Raw genomic sequence first — 15,544 nt, forward strand, 5'->3', positions numbered from 1 at the left:
AATTAGGTTATCATTTTGAAGGACTGTGAGATAATAATCCTACAGGGATTGTTTTGGAGCACAAAAAATTACAATTTGAGGATAATTTTTGGAAGAGACTTCTCTGTTTTTAAGGAAGGATTTTTAAAAGTATACTGGCTCTTGGATTTTTAAAAACATTGTTTCTTTCAAGTTCTATTCTGTGTCTTTAAACATTCAGCAATGTGGGTCCCCTTGATATTCTGTATTTTGTACTTTGAATTCTATTAGATTTTAAGCATTCAAAATAAAAAATGTTAATTTAAATGACTTCAACTTTCAGTTGCTATCTTGCCTGTTCTTTCTGTCCATGTAAAACGCGACTTAGTTGTCTGCCTATTGGGGAATCAGATATGGGAATGTTTTCCTTCCGTGCTTTGAATATGTGAGGAAATGAGAAGACATCCTAAAAGAGTAGGTAGAAAGTGTTAAAATATTTAATTCTTGGACCCTGAAGAAGACACTGGGGGGAACACAGAGGTGAGGGAGTACACGTGTAAATAGACCAGTGTGACTAGTGCACGCTCAGAGCTTAGATAGAGGCAAGTACAGGGGGATTTCAAAGAAGGCTTGAGAATTAAATAGGAGTTGGCTAGAGGGAGAAGTGTGGGGAGAGCATCCCATAAGGGGAGCATGGAATCTGTCAAGGAACGTTCCTGAGAGTGAGGTGAACACAGAAACTTCCCCTAAGGGGCAAGACTTTTTTCTGCTTTATTTACAGTTTGGATTTCATGCTAAAGATAATGGGGAGATTTTTAATGATTCAGAGTCTGGAAATGATGTGATGGGACTTACGATACTGTTGAGGTTGGACTGGAGAGTGCTCAAACTGGATGCAGGGAAATTATTTGGGAGATTATTGTGGTAGTCTGTGTGAGAGTTGGGTGGCACCTGGAGTTGTGATTCAAGTAGAGAAGAGAGGATGCATTTAAGGGATATGAAAGTAGAATCAGCAGGACTTGGTGACCAATGTGGAGCATGAAGACAGAGGAAGATGGTGGGTGGATGACTTCCAGGTACTTGGCTTGGCTGACAGATACGAATGGCTGATGATGTGTATTGTGATTGAGAACAAAGGAGAAACATGTCAAATAGATGATAACAAGTTGAATTGTAGAGACTGGGTGTGAGACATCTAAGTGAAGATGTCTAAGAGGCTAGTGACTTTGGGGATACCTCTGACTTCTGGTATTTGACTTATTTCTCTGAGGACTCCTTCTCAGTCTCTTAGGTCTACTTCCTTCAGGTGCTCATTAAGTGTTGGTAATTTCCAGAGTCCATATTCATCACTCTTCTCCACTCCGTTCCTGCTCACTTGTTCTCTTGGCTTCAGCAGCCTGCTCTGTTGAGGGCTCACAAATTATTATCTCTACACTTACCCTGAGTTGTAGTTACTCACTCTAACTATGTACTTGTCTTAATCTGAATATTCTCCAGGTATCTAAAGATTAACATAGCCTCATCTCCTATTCCTTTTACAGTGTAGGGTAGTCTAATGCTCAAGAGTACAGATGATAGAGTTAGACTTTCTCGGTTTGAGTCCTCGATCTGTCACTTACTAGCTTTGTGACTGTGAGAAAATTATGTAGCCTGTCTGTGCCTCAGTGTCTTCATCTATGAAGTGAGAATAACAATAGTACCTGCCTCATAATAGGGTTGTTATGAAGATCAAATAAGAACGGTGCCTGGCGCGTGGGAGACACAATATAAACATCAACTATAACCAGATCTTTCTGTATTGCCTATTCTGGTTAATGGCACTGCTGTTCAACCAGCTCCCCAAACCAGAAATGTGAGATTTATCTTAACTCCACCATATCATTTCATTCCACATCAAAGCGACATAAAGTCCTGTCAGTTGTCCATTCTCTCTGTTGTCTTCTCTCCATCTCCACCATCACTGCCCTGGATAAAGTCTCCTTCTGCCTCCTTCTCTAGACACTTCTCCACCTCATCCTGACCTTTCTTTACCATTTACAGTTCCTTACTGTTCTGTGTTATGTAGATCTTCTGTGTCCTTGCACATCCTGATCCCCTGTGGAATGCCTCCTGTCTCTCTGGAATAGTTTCTGGCTGGTCCCCCAAGCGGAATAGATTATTCTCTGCTCCATGTCAATACTTCACCTTGTGTGGAGCTTAAATGTAGTACCTGTCATGCTTATTGTAATCATTTGCATGTTGTTCCCCCCTAAGACTATTTGGTTTGAATGAATCAACTACTTGAATTAACTCATTGGAGGATATGAGTTACACCTCTTGGCTTCAGTCAAGGGCAGATGTTAAACATTTATTTATTGAGCAGATCATCTGGTTTGTCATCATTTACATCTGTATTGAACAAAAACATCTCTGTAGTTACTTTATTTGCTGCTAAGAGGAGAAAGTTCCTTTTAGCTTTGTTAATAAAGTGCTCGCTCCATTCAGTCTTCCAAAAGTTAATCCTTTCCTGGTGGAGCAGTAATATTTCTTGGTAATTAAGTTTCTGGAAGAGCCAATAAAAAATATTATCAAGATGGTCCTTAGACTATAGCATGGGAACTGTTCTCTACTTTTTGTGTAGGAATCAGGAAGCCATGAAAGAGCATTGACCTACTGTCTGAAGACCAGCTGTTAAGACCGTGTAGGCAAATGCTTTATTGAGGCGGGTTGAGAGAGAAGAAGGCGTTTGAGTTGTAGCTGCTATGTGGCATTGAGAGGGAAGCAATACTCCTGCCTTAAAATTTGTACAGTCCAATCATAAATGAGGCATTCAGGGAAAAGAAAGGAGTTAATTTTACACTGCTTAGTCTCCAGATTTCTCTTCCCACTCTACCCTGAAGGTCCATTTTGGAGGAAAATGTCACACAAATTTAAATCCACAGTAGCAATAAAGGCACAATCATTATTTTTTCTGCATTAATTTAGCAGAAAGTAATTTTTCCATAAGATGTACTTACAGGAGAACCAACCACCTACTGCACAGAAAATAGTAAAATTCAAGTGGATGGTGGCACTCAATGGCTAATGAGTTATTCATGCTTGTTTGTGTCAGTGCCTTGGCTCCCTGTTAGAGGCAGGAGTAAGGAACTGACCTTTCCAAACCAGTGCAGCTGGGCAACACCAAGGGTGTTCAGGTGGAGTCTGAGGCTCCTCACCTCCAAATTCATTCATGAAATGTTAAAAATTATCTGCAAAGACTTTTTTTTTAAGATGAGAGAATGCTAAACTATCAGGGAAAACACTCTGTGGCTATATATTGTAAAAATAATAATTACTACTTTTTTCTATAATTCTTTGGTTTCTTAAAAGTTGCCATATGTTGCATTTCTTTTGATTCAGAAGATTATCTCATTAGTAGCAAAAGAAACAGGTTTAGAGAATTTTGCCCATTCAGTGGCAGAATGGGGGCTCAAAGCTAGGTTTTCTGTGCATCATTTGAGGGCTTACCTCCTTAAGACTCAGAGCAGGGATGTGCTGGGCATGTGGTTTTCATGCTCCTGGACCATCAGAATGATGTGAACCTTCAGGGTGAATCTTCAGATTAGTCACCCATTCCTCAGTGGAGAGGAGTTTCTCTCTCATGCTTTGTGGTGCTCAGATACTCCTGTGAAATCTGAAGAGACTTCCAAATAGCAGGATTTGGTTACCAAATCTTTTGACCTTTGGTGAGAATGTATGTTTTGGAGGTATGCCTGGTGAGAGCCATGAAGGGGGCCAGTAAGTGTAAGTCAGTAAGGAGACTGGATACCTGAAGCTGTTTATTACTCTTAATGCAAAGTTCTGTTTGCTTAATAAAAAAAAAAAGTAGGGAAATGTGTTAACTGTATCTATAGGCTCACTTTTTAGCCAAACATATGATAATTATTTGTTATTTAAAATGTTTGATACCTTCTATTTTGCTTTAATAATTGGGATTGTTACTAAATCAACATGATAAATATATGGTCCTAAGCCTGAACTGAAACAGATCCGGACATGAAGGTACTAAGTACCTAAACCTCCTTCCTTCCTTCTTCCTTCCCTCCTCCTTTCCTTCTTTCTTTTCTACATCTTTTTTTTTTTTAATTTAAACAAAATATTATTGATTTCTTAAATGGCATTATTCAGATGTTTAAGACCTGTATATTTCTACTTGGCATCTACATATTGTAAAACCTCATTCATGGTCCTAGTAACTCAAACAGATGGCCTTCAGCTCTTTGCTCTGGAGTTTTGTTTTGTTTCCCTTTATCCATTTCGATTCTCAAATTAACTTCTTCCTTTTTAGTTCTAGGCACAGAGTAGATGCTCTCCTTGCTTTGATTAAATTTTAAGTGATTACTGAAACCATCTAAGCTAGCAGATACTCTAATATAGTTCCTGGAGAGTATTAAAAGAGTATTTAATTATATGTATTTAGATATTTTCAAAAAGAGAGTTGGTCTCTCTCTTTTCTGAACTCCACTGTAGTTTATTTGCTCTCGTCTTAATGGTTTTCTATGTGTATATATGTTTTTATTTTCCCATTAGATTTCATATTCCTGGTGTCTAATTAGTGTAGCCAAAGCCCACAGCATCTCCCTAGCACTTCTTAGTTTTTCAGTGAATTTTTTTGATGAATAAATAATAATATTTCAGGTGACATTTTTTTAGAGCAAAACCAGATCTATAATTTCATTATTCTGTTTTAGTCATAAACAGTGACATTGCAAGTGAATCTTAGCCCTTGGAGTCAAGGAGTAAAGTCAAAACTCAGCTTAGAGGCTGTCTGTTTTTACATTAGCACTTGGAAAATAAATTAGTTGTAAGTAGGGGAAATTTTGCTTTATTTTATCTATATAACTCTCTTTTCCACAGTATTAGTGGAGCTAGATAGAGCCTTGGGGGGTTTTGCAGCATTCTCACTGGCCTTTACCAATTGTTTAAGCTGCTGTTCACTGAAATCCCATCTGTGTTGAAGCTCTGTTCTGCCAATTTTTCCTACAAAACTCATACTATGCCCCATGCCGTGACTACTCACTAAATTGTTGAGTAACACATCCCAGCTTAAGGCCGGCCAGTGTTTCTTAAAGAGCACAAGTCCCCTGCGCTTTTTAAGAATATAGATGCCACACATCTTCTCCTGAACATTCTGAATCTGTAGGTTCAGGACGTATCCTTGGCTTCTCATGGTCCTAGAATCGCTTCTTGGAAACCGTTGCCATTGAGTCAGACATTTATTTTGAATGGAATTCTGGGACTTTTAAAATGATGATTCTTCTAAAAATTGTGAAGCATTCTAAATGTGTTTAAAAACTGTGTTATAGGTATATTTATGAATTCTTTGACATTGCAGAATCAGTACTGATTTATGTGGCATTGCAGATGTAATTATAAAATACTTTCTTTGCTGCAAGTTTATTGATCTAGTGTATATTAACATGCCATTTTAAACACAATTTTTATTCATTAAAAAACCTCATTTCTAATAATAAAACTCCCATCTATTAGGAATGAAAACAAACCTCAAATTGCAATATTTTTTTTCTGCTGTTAATTTCTACATACACGATATTTACCTGCATTTAATCCCACATTTTATGTGTGACCTTTTATTGGAGAAAAATTTTCAGTATTTAAAATGAAGGTTATCTGCCTTCTTAGCACAGTAGGCAGCACGTCAATCTCATAAGGTGAAGGTACATAAATAAAATTTAAAAAAATAAAATGAAGGTACAATCTAAGATGCCTTTATTACCTCTAGTAATGGTCCATATTTGGTGCTAATATTGATCTTGAAGTTGGATAGTGCTGAATTTTTTGATTATTGAAGAGTCTAAGGATTAATTTCAAATGTTTTTTTTATAAATGTTAGTTCTCTGAAAATTAAAATGAACTGACAATACACAGTAATTTAATGCAGACTTCTATTAATTACAGCTAAATGAATGGTTACATAGCCCAGTGAGGTCATTATGATAATACACGTGGATTAATATTCAATATAAGGACCTTTACCCACCCTCCTTTTTAATTTTACAAATGCATCTTTTATAAGAGGAGTCTAGCATTCTTTAGAATGTGATGCATTGAAAGGTTGGGAATTAGGAGAATTACTGTGGAACTTATAAATTTATGGGTGATTAGAATTCCTCACAATGCCTTAATCGATTTTTTCTTTTTTTTAGGGACTTTCTCCCTCGAGGGTCGGGCATTGTAACGAGAAGGCCTCTTGTGCTGCAGCTTGTTACTTCCAAAGCAGGTAATGACTGAGGATGTTTGCCACATGGCTGAGAGTGTCTCAGGGTACCTGTTGCCTCCATTCCTAGGTGCTGGGTTGTAGCAACAGAAGCATTTTTGTGATCACTCTGCTGTGGGTAGCTACCTATATTTCTCTCCAAAATGCTCCCTTCTTCATTGCTTTTTGAACTTTTATTACATTAAAAGGAGACATTTGCATATAGACTTTAAACATCTGCTATTTTTTGTGCCTAGAAGATATTTTCCCATTGTAATACATCTGTATAATTTTACAGCGTGACATAATAACCCTTTGGTATACTTCCTTCCTGCTTGTGCATGTGTGCGTGTGTGTGTGTGTCTGGGAATTTTTTAAAAGTAATTTAACATCCATCTAATATCTGCATGCATATGTATAGTGTATGTATACCAGTGTCTGTATTTATGGCCATATCTGTATTTAGATCTAATGTGCTGTTTTTGCCCCTCTCTTTAACACCATGACAATTTGATGGGCAAATGAGCTTTGTTTTTCACTTTAAATTCTTAGTAACTGGTGATGTTGATTTTTTGTGTGTGTTTATTTGGTGTTTCTATTTCTTTTTTTGTGAATTGGCTAATTTTATCTTTCCTTATTTCTTTTTGACAATTTTACTACTTTTTCTAACAATTTCTTCAAATGCTTAAGATTGAAGCACTTATAAAGATCGTGCCTCATAATGTGCAAAAACCAAGGTCATGGAAGTTTACCCTTATGCTTTCTTCTAGGAATTTTATAGTTTTGTCCTTACGTTTAGGTGTTTGATGCATTTTAAGTTAATTTTTATATATGGTGTAGGGTGAGAGCCCAACTTCCTTTCTGCATGTGGACATCCAGTTGTCTCAGCACCATTTGTTGAAAATACTATTCTTTCTCCATTGTATGTTTTTGGCACTCTTGTTGAAAATCATTTGGGCATGGATATATGGGTTTATTTCTGGACTCCCAGTTCTATTCAGTTGATCTATATGTCTGTATTTGTGCCTGTACCATACTGTCTTAGTTACCCTTGCATTGTGCTAAGTTTTGTAAATGGTAAGTATGTATTTATCTACTTTGTTCTTCTTTTTCAAAGTTGTTTTGGCTATCCTGATTCCTGTGAAATTCTATGTGAGTTTGAGAATCACTTTGTTTTATACCAGGAATGCAAGATTGATTAACGTCTGAAAATCAAGTAATGTAGTGTATCATATCCATAGAATGAAAACAAAAATCACAGGATCATCTCAATAGTCTTAGAGAAAAGCATCTAGGAAAATCTCATATCCCATTATGAAACAGTTTCCTCAACTTGATAATGGACATGTATGAAAAACAGCTACCATCATACTCAATCGTGGAAGACTGAATGTTTTCCCTGTAAGATTGGAGACAAGATAAGGATGTTCACTCTTGCCACTTCTGTTCAATGCTGTGCTAGAGGTTCTAGCCAGGGCAATTGGGCAAGAGAAAAAAAAAAATAGAGGACATCCATATTGGAGAGTATAGAGTAAAATTATCTCTATTTGCAGATGATATGAGCAAGTAGGTAGACATTCCTAAGGAATTCACTAAAAAACTGTTTGAACTGATAAATGAGTACAGGTTGCAGGGTAAAAGATAAAGATATAAAAATCAGTTGGATTTCTATCCACTTGCAATGTACAATCAAAAAATTCAAACAATTTAATTTACAAGAGCATCAAAAAGAATACACTACTTAGGGGTCGCTCTCTCTCTTGCCTTTTGAGAAGGCCCGCACTCTGTCTGTGGAGTATGTATCTGCCTTTACTTTAACCACTCAACCCCCATGTACATCTCTCTAAATAAATCTACTTCTACTTAAAAAAAAAAGATACAGTACTTAAGAATAAATTCAACAAAAGAAGTACAAAACTAATACTCTGAAAATTAGAAAACATTATAGAAAGAAATTAAAGAATAGCTAAATAATTGGAAAAACATCCCATGTTCACTGATTGGAAGACTTAATGTTAAGATGGCAATACTTCTCTATACTTAAAGTGGATCGACAGCTTCAATGCAATCCCCATCACAATCCAGCTGGCTTTTTTGGTAGAAACTGTAGATATTTTTAACCATTTCTTAACATTAAAAAAAAAAAATCTGAGTTTAATCCAAAGGAATGGACTCAAATGCTGTCACTTGGAAAAAGTAAATTGCGTACAAATCTACAATGCACCAGCTTCTATTCTAAGATACAGGAGTGACTCTGGAGATATAGGAGTGACTAGGATAAACTCTGTCCCCTTCTGGTGATTTATATTCTGGTTATGTAATTTTTAATGTACAGAAGTTTTATTCTTCAAGGTTGTAAAATTGATACATTTATGTTTAACAAAAAGTAAATGTTTAGTATAATTTTTTTCCTTTTCATACTTAAAAAATTTTTTTTAACATTTAGGTCTGAAATTGATTTTCACTTATGCTGAAGTATTTTTTTCCTAAAAAATCTCCTTTAACTTATATTCTTACTGCCATCTACTTCTGAATATCTTTTCTGTTTTATTATGCCAGTACTACAGTGTGTAACTTTTAACGGTTTATAATTTGCTTTAATGTCTATCAGGGCTGTAGTCCTCCTCCAATTATTTATTTTTATTTAGGGGTTCTTTTCTGTTTGTGACAAAGTTCAGAATAATTTCGTAAAGACAAAACTATTGCCACTAGGGTTATTTTAACTTCAGTAGATTCATTAGGGAATAATTAGTATCTTTAAAATATTCCCTTTTTTTTCCAACCCAGGGACTGGCTATATTTTTTATTTGCTCAAATCTTTATTTTTTTTTTGGAAAATTCTTGATGGTCTTTATACAGTGTCCATGCATTTCTAGTTAGGATGTTCATATTTGTTTTTTTTTTTTTTTTTGTTCTTGTGGTTTGGTTTTTTTCCATTATATTTTCTAACTTGTAATTGCAGATCTATTTTTAATTTTAATTTTTAAATTAACCACCTTACTCTGCATTTGACAGACTGAAATATTTTAATTGATTCTCTTGGGTATTTTAGTTAAATAGTAATTTCATTTGCATTTCTTAATTTATTCAACAAATACTTACCATGCAAATACTGAGATGGCTGAGAAAAGAGATGTATTGACGAGAATATTAATAAGCTCCATTGCAGTGGGGGCTTTTTGTTGGGTATTGCCATGGGAAAGATATTCTTACATGTTGAGCTCCTTTGAGAAGGTGCATCACATGCTTTCCTCTTTATACCCTTTCGTCAAGTCTTCCAATCTTGTCCTTTCTAAGCCCCTGGCATTTCTTTTATTACTTCCCATTAATCAGTGAGGCTCATACCTCATGCCCCTCCTCTCTCTTCATGTGAAGTAGACTAAAAATTATTTCCTCAGGAAAAACTTACTGTCCTCACAAACCTTCAGGAACCTCAAAAGGGGGCTTTTGCATTGCAGCACCTGTTTTAGCTGATGCCAGCTGAGAGCTGCCCTCCCCTCAGCACTTTTGTTTTACCCTAAAGGCACTGTTCATAGGAAAGTCTGGGGTATGAATACAGGCATGGGTTGATGCAAGACTAGCAAAATGGCAAAAAGAAGCAAGAGGGGGATATATTGTCACTGCTCATTTAGTTTACGGGTGCTTTCAGATCCTAACTGGGATAAGTTCCACAAATACCACTCTCAGTAGATTCATTCATTCAACCAATGTTTATTGAGTGATTCCTGTGTACCAGGCAAATATCCCTGTCATCATGGAGCTTATATTCTTGGGGAGAAACCAACAATAAGCAAAAAAAAAAAAAAAAAAAAGAAAAAAGAAAAAAGAAAAAAAAGAATGTTAGGTGATGAAAAAAGTGAGCATTCAAGCCATGACGATATTTGTGTAAGCACAGGGAAGTTAGAAAATTCTAAGATGGGATCTGCTTATGTGTTTGAAGTTTAGGAGGCTAGTAGGTCTGGAGGTGGAGTGAGTTTGGAGGGGCAGTAGAAGACGGGGTAAGGAGAGACAGTGTTGTTGACACAAGAATAAAGCTGACTGGTAGGGCCTTGTAGGCCAGGGACCTTGAAAGGGAACACGATAGGAGGATTAGAGCTTTAAAGTGGGTGCTGTTGACTGTAAGAGAAGGAAATGATAGAGTGATTCAGGGATTGGGGAGTGGGTTAATACTTCCTTCATTCATGAGGAGGGTGGAGGGACACATCTTCTGTTGCACCCAAGTGGAAAGAGGAAAATGTGGGGGAAACTGTAGGTAAATCTAGTTGTAATGAATTCCTCGTTTGATGACTTTATTTTCTCTAGGAGAAGTAGGAGACAAAGTATAATGATTATTTTATCTTTTTATTTCCATTAGCATGTCTCTCCTTTCTCTTTAATGCCCTATTACATTGGCCAGGACTTCCAGAACCATGTTGTGTTTGTAGTGTGATGAAAATGCTGCTTGTGTTAAGTTATGCATATATTACTTACTGTTTGTTTTTCTTGGTAAGGAACTATTTTATTCCTAATTTTTGAAAGATTTAAAAAATCAAGTAATTAGGTATATAACTTTATTGAGTGCCATTTTGGCATTTATTTATTTAAAATTATTTATTTTTTAAATTAAAAATTTTTATTTTGGGGATGTTTATTTATTTATTTCTTAATGGAGGTTCATGGGGATTGAACCCAGGACATTGTGCATGCTGAGCACAGTGCTCTACCACTGAGCTATACCCTTTCCCCACTCTTTTGGCATTTACTGAGATGATCTTTTAAAGAACTCATATGTTCATCCTTACATTTACAGATTTCTTATTTAAGCATCCTTACATTCCTAAGATATACTTGATTATAGTAACTTATTCTTTAACTGTTTTGTAAATTAATTCCACTGATTTATTTAGGTTATTTACATTCCTTTCTCTGTCTGCACATGTATTGTTGTGGAGTTATCAAATGAAAGCTATGTAAGTCAGCACAAAATGGAGTAACTCTGTCTCTGTCTTTTGACTTTCTTCTACTAGCTTTTGGCACTCTTAAAAACCCAGTGATGCATTTTGGTTTCTGTTTCCAATTAAGGAGGTCTGCTAGCCTGGCTTTTTACAAGGGGTTGTCCTTTGCCTCAGGGGTTCAGAGACTGCAGCTGTGGGCAGTATGAGCCTGGGCAGGGAGACTTGAGGCTGTGGTTGTGCTGGGTCCAGGGGCAGGCATGGGTGTCATGCAGGTAAGGAGTATGCAAAACCATGTGGATACTTAGTGTTCTGAAGGAGAGATGTTCCTGCCATAACTCTAGAAACTCTTATAAAAGGATTGCTAGCCCAAGACAGTGACCATGGAGAAAGCTATCATAATAAGTTGTTGTCATGTTTTGAGCATTAATTATGTATCAGCACTGTGCACTTTGAAGATATTTTTGTTTAATCTTTACATGAACCTTCTGAGATAAATATCATTCCCATTTTAAAAAAAAGAGCCCCAGCAAGGTTAAGCTATTTGTCCAAGGCTACACTGTTGGTAGGAATGGGGATTGTTACTGGTATCTTCCTGACACTGTTAATGTTTCATTTTTAAAATAAGAGACTCAAAACCGCTTCATTTATATTTGCAGGACACACTTTATATTTTTATAGGGTATTTTTAATGTAAAGGAGCATAAATATGTGAATGATATATATAGAAATTGTTTGGTTAATTCATAATTATTATCTAATTTTCAGCTTAACATCCATTCAGTAATAGTTAACTGTCTCCGTCTGCTCCTGTTATTAGTTGCTAAATGAAGCCAAAACTTAATTAGAGATGTTATGCCTTATTCTATGTAATTTGTTTTAGGACATTTAGAATTTAGCACAGAGGGCATTCCAAGAAATCACAGTGTTGTGAAAAAGGTGAGAAAAATCACCTCTATTAACATTTTTAAGTGATAAGGTCATGGTAGTTTGGTTTCGGAGAGAGGTATTTCTGAAGATACGGCTTGGGAGGACAGGAGCTGGACCAAGCAGCAGGAAGGTGTGCAGTGAGGACTGCAGTGTGAAGAGGGCGGAAGTAGGGAGAAGGCCTTCATGAGACAAGAAGCCTGTATTTAGTGCCTTTGGGCTTCCTCCAGTGCCACGCTGACACCAGGTCCCGAGATCAGGCCGCCCACCTGTCTTCCCATCTCTATAATCAGCGACATTGTGGTAGCTTGAGGCTGGTCATGGTGGGGGTATTTACAGTACAGAAATTGGCAAATGCTACAAATCAGGACTTTTCCGCCAGGAAAACAGGGTGCCAGCTGTTAAACATTTAACAGCACACCACTGGTTTCCTTCTTTTCAACGCCTGATCTGTTTACTAGTTAAATGACATGTCAGACTGAGAAAGCAGGTGTGTCTGAGTGTAATATTTTGATGAACTACTGAGAATACTGAATACTTTAAGAAGTGATGCATTTGGAATTTGTTATGCCCCTTGAAGGAGAAGGGTTTTTTTTAAGACATCAGAATCCAAATCATTCTCTACATTAAACGTTACTGTTAAGGACTGACGTAAGTAAAGCCTGTAGGTCATGGTTAAGGACAAGTAGTTTTGTCTCCTGGAGAACTTTGCTGTTAAAATATTCCTCTAAATGCTATAATATTCCCTCATTCTATTTTATTTTAATGACTTAACGTAAGAAAGGAAGACATTAAAAGTCAGAAATTACAAAATGCGTACTTTAAAGGTAATTGTTCAAATTACTGAAGTAATCTTTCTTTTGTGAAGGATTTCCTTGCTGCTTCCGCTTTTCATTTGTGTCAAATATTAACTCATCAAAATTTGACTTACCACCTTTATATCGCATCTGCTGCACAATATAACATGTGTCCATGTTTTAAAAACTGCCTTAGACTGGCAATTTATTAGAGAATTATTACTATGTAGTATCTTGGGTCCTTGATTAGAATTGCTGTACTGATCCATTTAATAAGGATGCTCAGTAGCAGAAATCAGAAAATTTGTTTCTGAGGGACCAGATAAATGATAGGATGAGGTGGAGACACACAAAGTTCAGGCAGCAGGTCTGAGAAGCAGCAGGAAGGCTTGTGAAGGAGGCAGACCCCTGAGTTCTGAGTGATGGGCTGAACACTGAAGTCCATCTTCAGGTCAGCAAGGAGAGAAAGCTCTGTGAGTCCCAGTGGAACTGAGCCAAAGAGCATTTGAGGAGATTGCTTCCTGCTCCAATAGCTAGGGAATAATTAATTTTAGAGAAAAACATCCACTTTTTGCAGGTGACATATTTGAAAGAAATCTGTACATTAGTTAGACTTTAAACCCTGTTTTATGTACAGTGACCAGGACTTATTTTCTGATTTCAAAATTAGGCTGACACATACTTAGTGGAAACATTCAGGTACTGTTTTGAATAATGACATCAAACATATTTCAAAACCACCTACCTTAATTTTTACATTTAAATATCTGAATTTAATTAAAATTGGTATTTTAGAATAAGATAGTCTGTTTTTGCAGAGGATAAAATGTTAATTATTTTTGCTGTAAAAAGTTAATCTCATAGGTGAAAACAAATGTGATTCTGAAAACATTCTTTCTTAACTACAGCTTTGACCTTGTTCTGCTCCAGTGCTGGTTCCCTGTTGCTTTCCATATAAGGTACAAGTTACCACATCAAGTACAGATTCATAGTTTAAAGTTCCTTGGGTATAGTTATTCTTACATTTCAATGTGCATGAAATACCCTGTGAATTCCTGGGTATCCCCCTCAGAGATTTTGATTCAGTAGGTCTGGGGTGGGCCACCAGGTTCTGCATCTTAAAGAACTATTACCCAGTGCTTCTAAAGCTGTTGGTCTTTGAATCACACTTTGAGACACAACTTAACAGTTTTATCTAATTATTTTACTATTGTTATCTTTTCTTTTCCTAGATAACCTCTCCCTCTTCCTTTCAATAGGCTCTTTTTGTTGAGGAGTCACCTGCTCTTTAAAAAGTTGCCTAAATTCATGATAATGGAGTCTTTGTACAGGTCTAATCATTGTGCGTTGAATGTGGCAGGCATTCATTTAATGCTGAACTGAATTCTCTTCCTGCTACCTGGGCATCTGTCTAGCTTAGACACCAGCACACTTGGCCTGGTATTTAAAGAGTCTGAGGATCTTCACAGACTGTGAGAGGTTGAAGTTCTAATAATGCCAGGTTTTCTTATATAACCGACCTACCTTCCAGGTGTAAGTGTAGAAATGTGTGAGTCATCCAGGTGGCATCTCTGTAACAGTAAGTGTATATCCACTCATCCCTTGGAGCTGGGGTAGTCCTCCTGGATTTATTATAAACTTAAGAATTCCCATTGGCCCAGTGGTATGTCACATAGTTTTCAAGCACATAATCTTAATTTTGGAAAATGTCAAAAATAAATTAGAAATATTTTGTGGAGGAGTTGGACAATGAGGGGATGTTAGGTTTCCCAAGAAATTTGAGGATCACCAGCATAGAAGGGATCAATGGATTGATTTGCCTTTCTGGAGGATGCTTTAGGTTATTTATTATTCCATGAATACTGGACACAAATATAATACATGAACTTCCAAAGGTCCTAGGAGGAGCAGCATTCTTATTAAATGGATGGATGGAGAGGCTATAAACATGTATTAAGGTAGGACTGTGTTGAAATATTCCCACATTTATTACCTATTTCATAGAGAGGCCAAATGGTTCTCTTTCAGGATTTTTAATAAACCCTGGTTTTGTGGTTGGGGGCGGGAAAGGTAGCTAGTGCTGTTTGGGACTTCCATCCAGACCTACTTTAAACCTAGTTTGATTGTTTTTTTCAGGTCACTGTTCTTTTTAATATTTGAATAACTCAAGAAATTAAACTTTTCTTTATGTATAGTTATTGAAATCCTACTGTGAATAACTGGTTATACTCATTTCTTGTTTTCTTTTTTCATTTCTCTTTCTTTGCTGGCAACACTCTGAAACTTTTTTAAACCGGTTTTCTCTTGTTACCCTTTTTTCTCAGTTTAAATATTGGCTCCATGTTTATTAATAGACTTGGGATTTCTAGTAGCTCAGTTATGTACCTTTCAGTACAAAGGCAAGAGCAGTTTTCACTGAACTCTCAAAATTTAGAGAAAAGTTGAAGAGCTATTCTAAGCAGAGCTGACCCCAAATTTATTTCTTCATGGTTTGATGACTGCCTTTCAACAATGCATATATTTCCATTTAGGAAGAAAATGACTCAGTAAAAGGTATTCTCTACTTCTCCCCAAAGAAAATGAAGAAGAATACATTTCAATTGAATTAGCACTCTTGATTGTGAGGTTAAGGTGATTTCTGAGTTGACAATAATTTGTCGTTTTTTTAGGTCTGTTCTATTTTAGGGAGAAGATAT

General features: G+C 36.4%; 1 protein-coding gene across 5 annotated transcripts in view; it reads left to right on the forward strand.

The window, feature by feature from the left end:
• DNM3 (dynamin 3) overlaps nucleotides 1–15,544 on the forward strand; it is a 459,598-nt gene that overhangs the window by 63,869 nt on the left and 380,185 nt on the right. For all 5 annotated transcript variants that reach the window (XM_074349798.1, XM_074349800.1, XM_074349799.1 and 2 more), the window contains exon 2: nucleotides 6,144–6,217. In XM_074349798.1, coding sequence (XP_074205899.1) covers nucleotides 6,144–6,217 — 74 coding nt within the window. The remainder of the gene's footprint in view (nucleotides 1–6,143; nucleotides 6,218–15,544) is intronic.

This window comes from Camelus bactrianus, chromosome 21 (genome assembly GCF_048773025.1).
Source record: "Camelus bactrianus isolate YW-2024 breed Bactrian camel chromosome 21, ASM4877302v1, whole genome shotgun sequence".
NCBI classification, from domain to species: Eukaryota; Metazoa; Chordata; class Mammalia; order Artiodactyla; family Camelidae; genus Camelus; species Camelus bactrianus.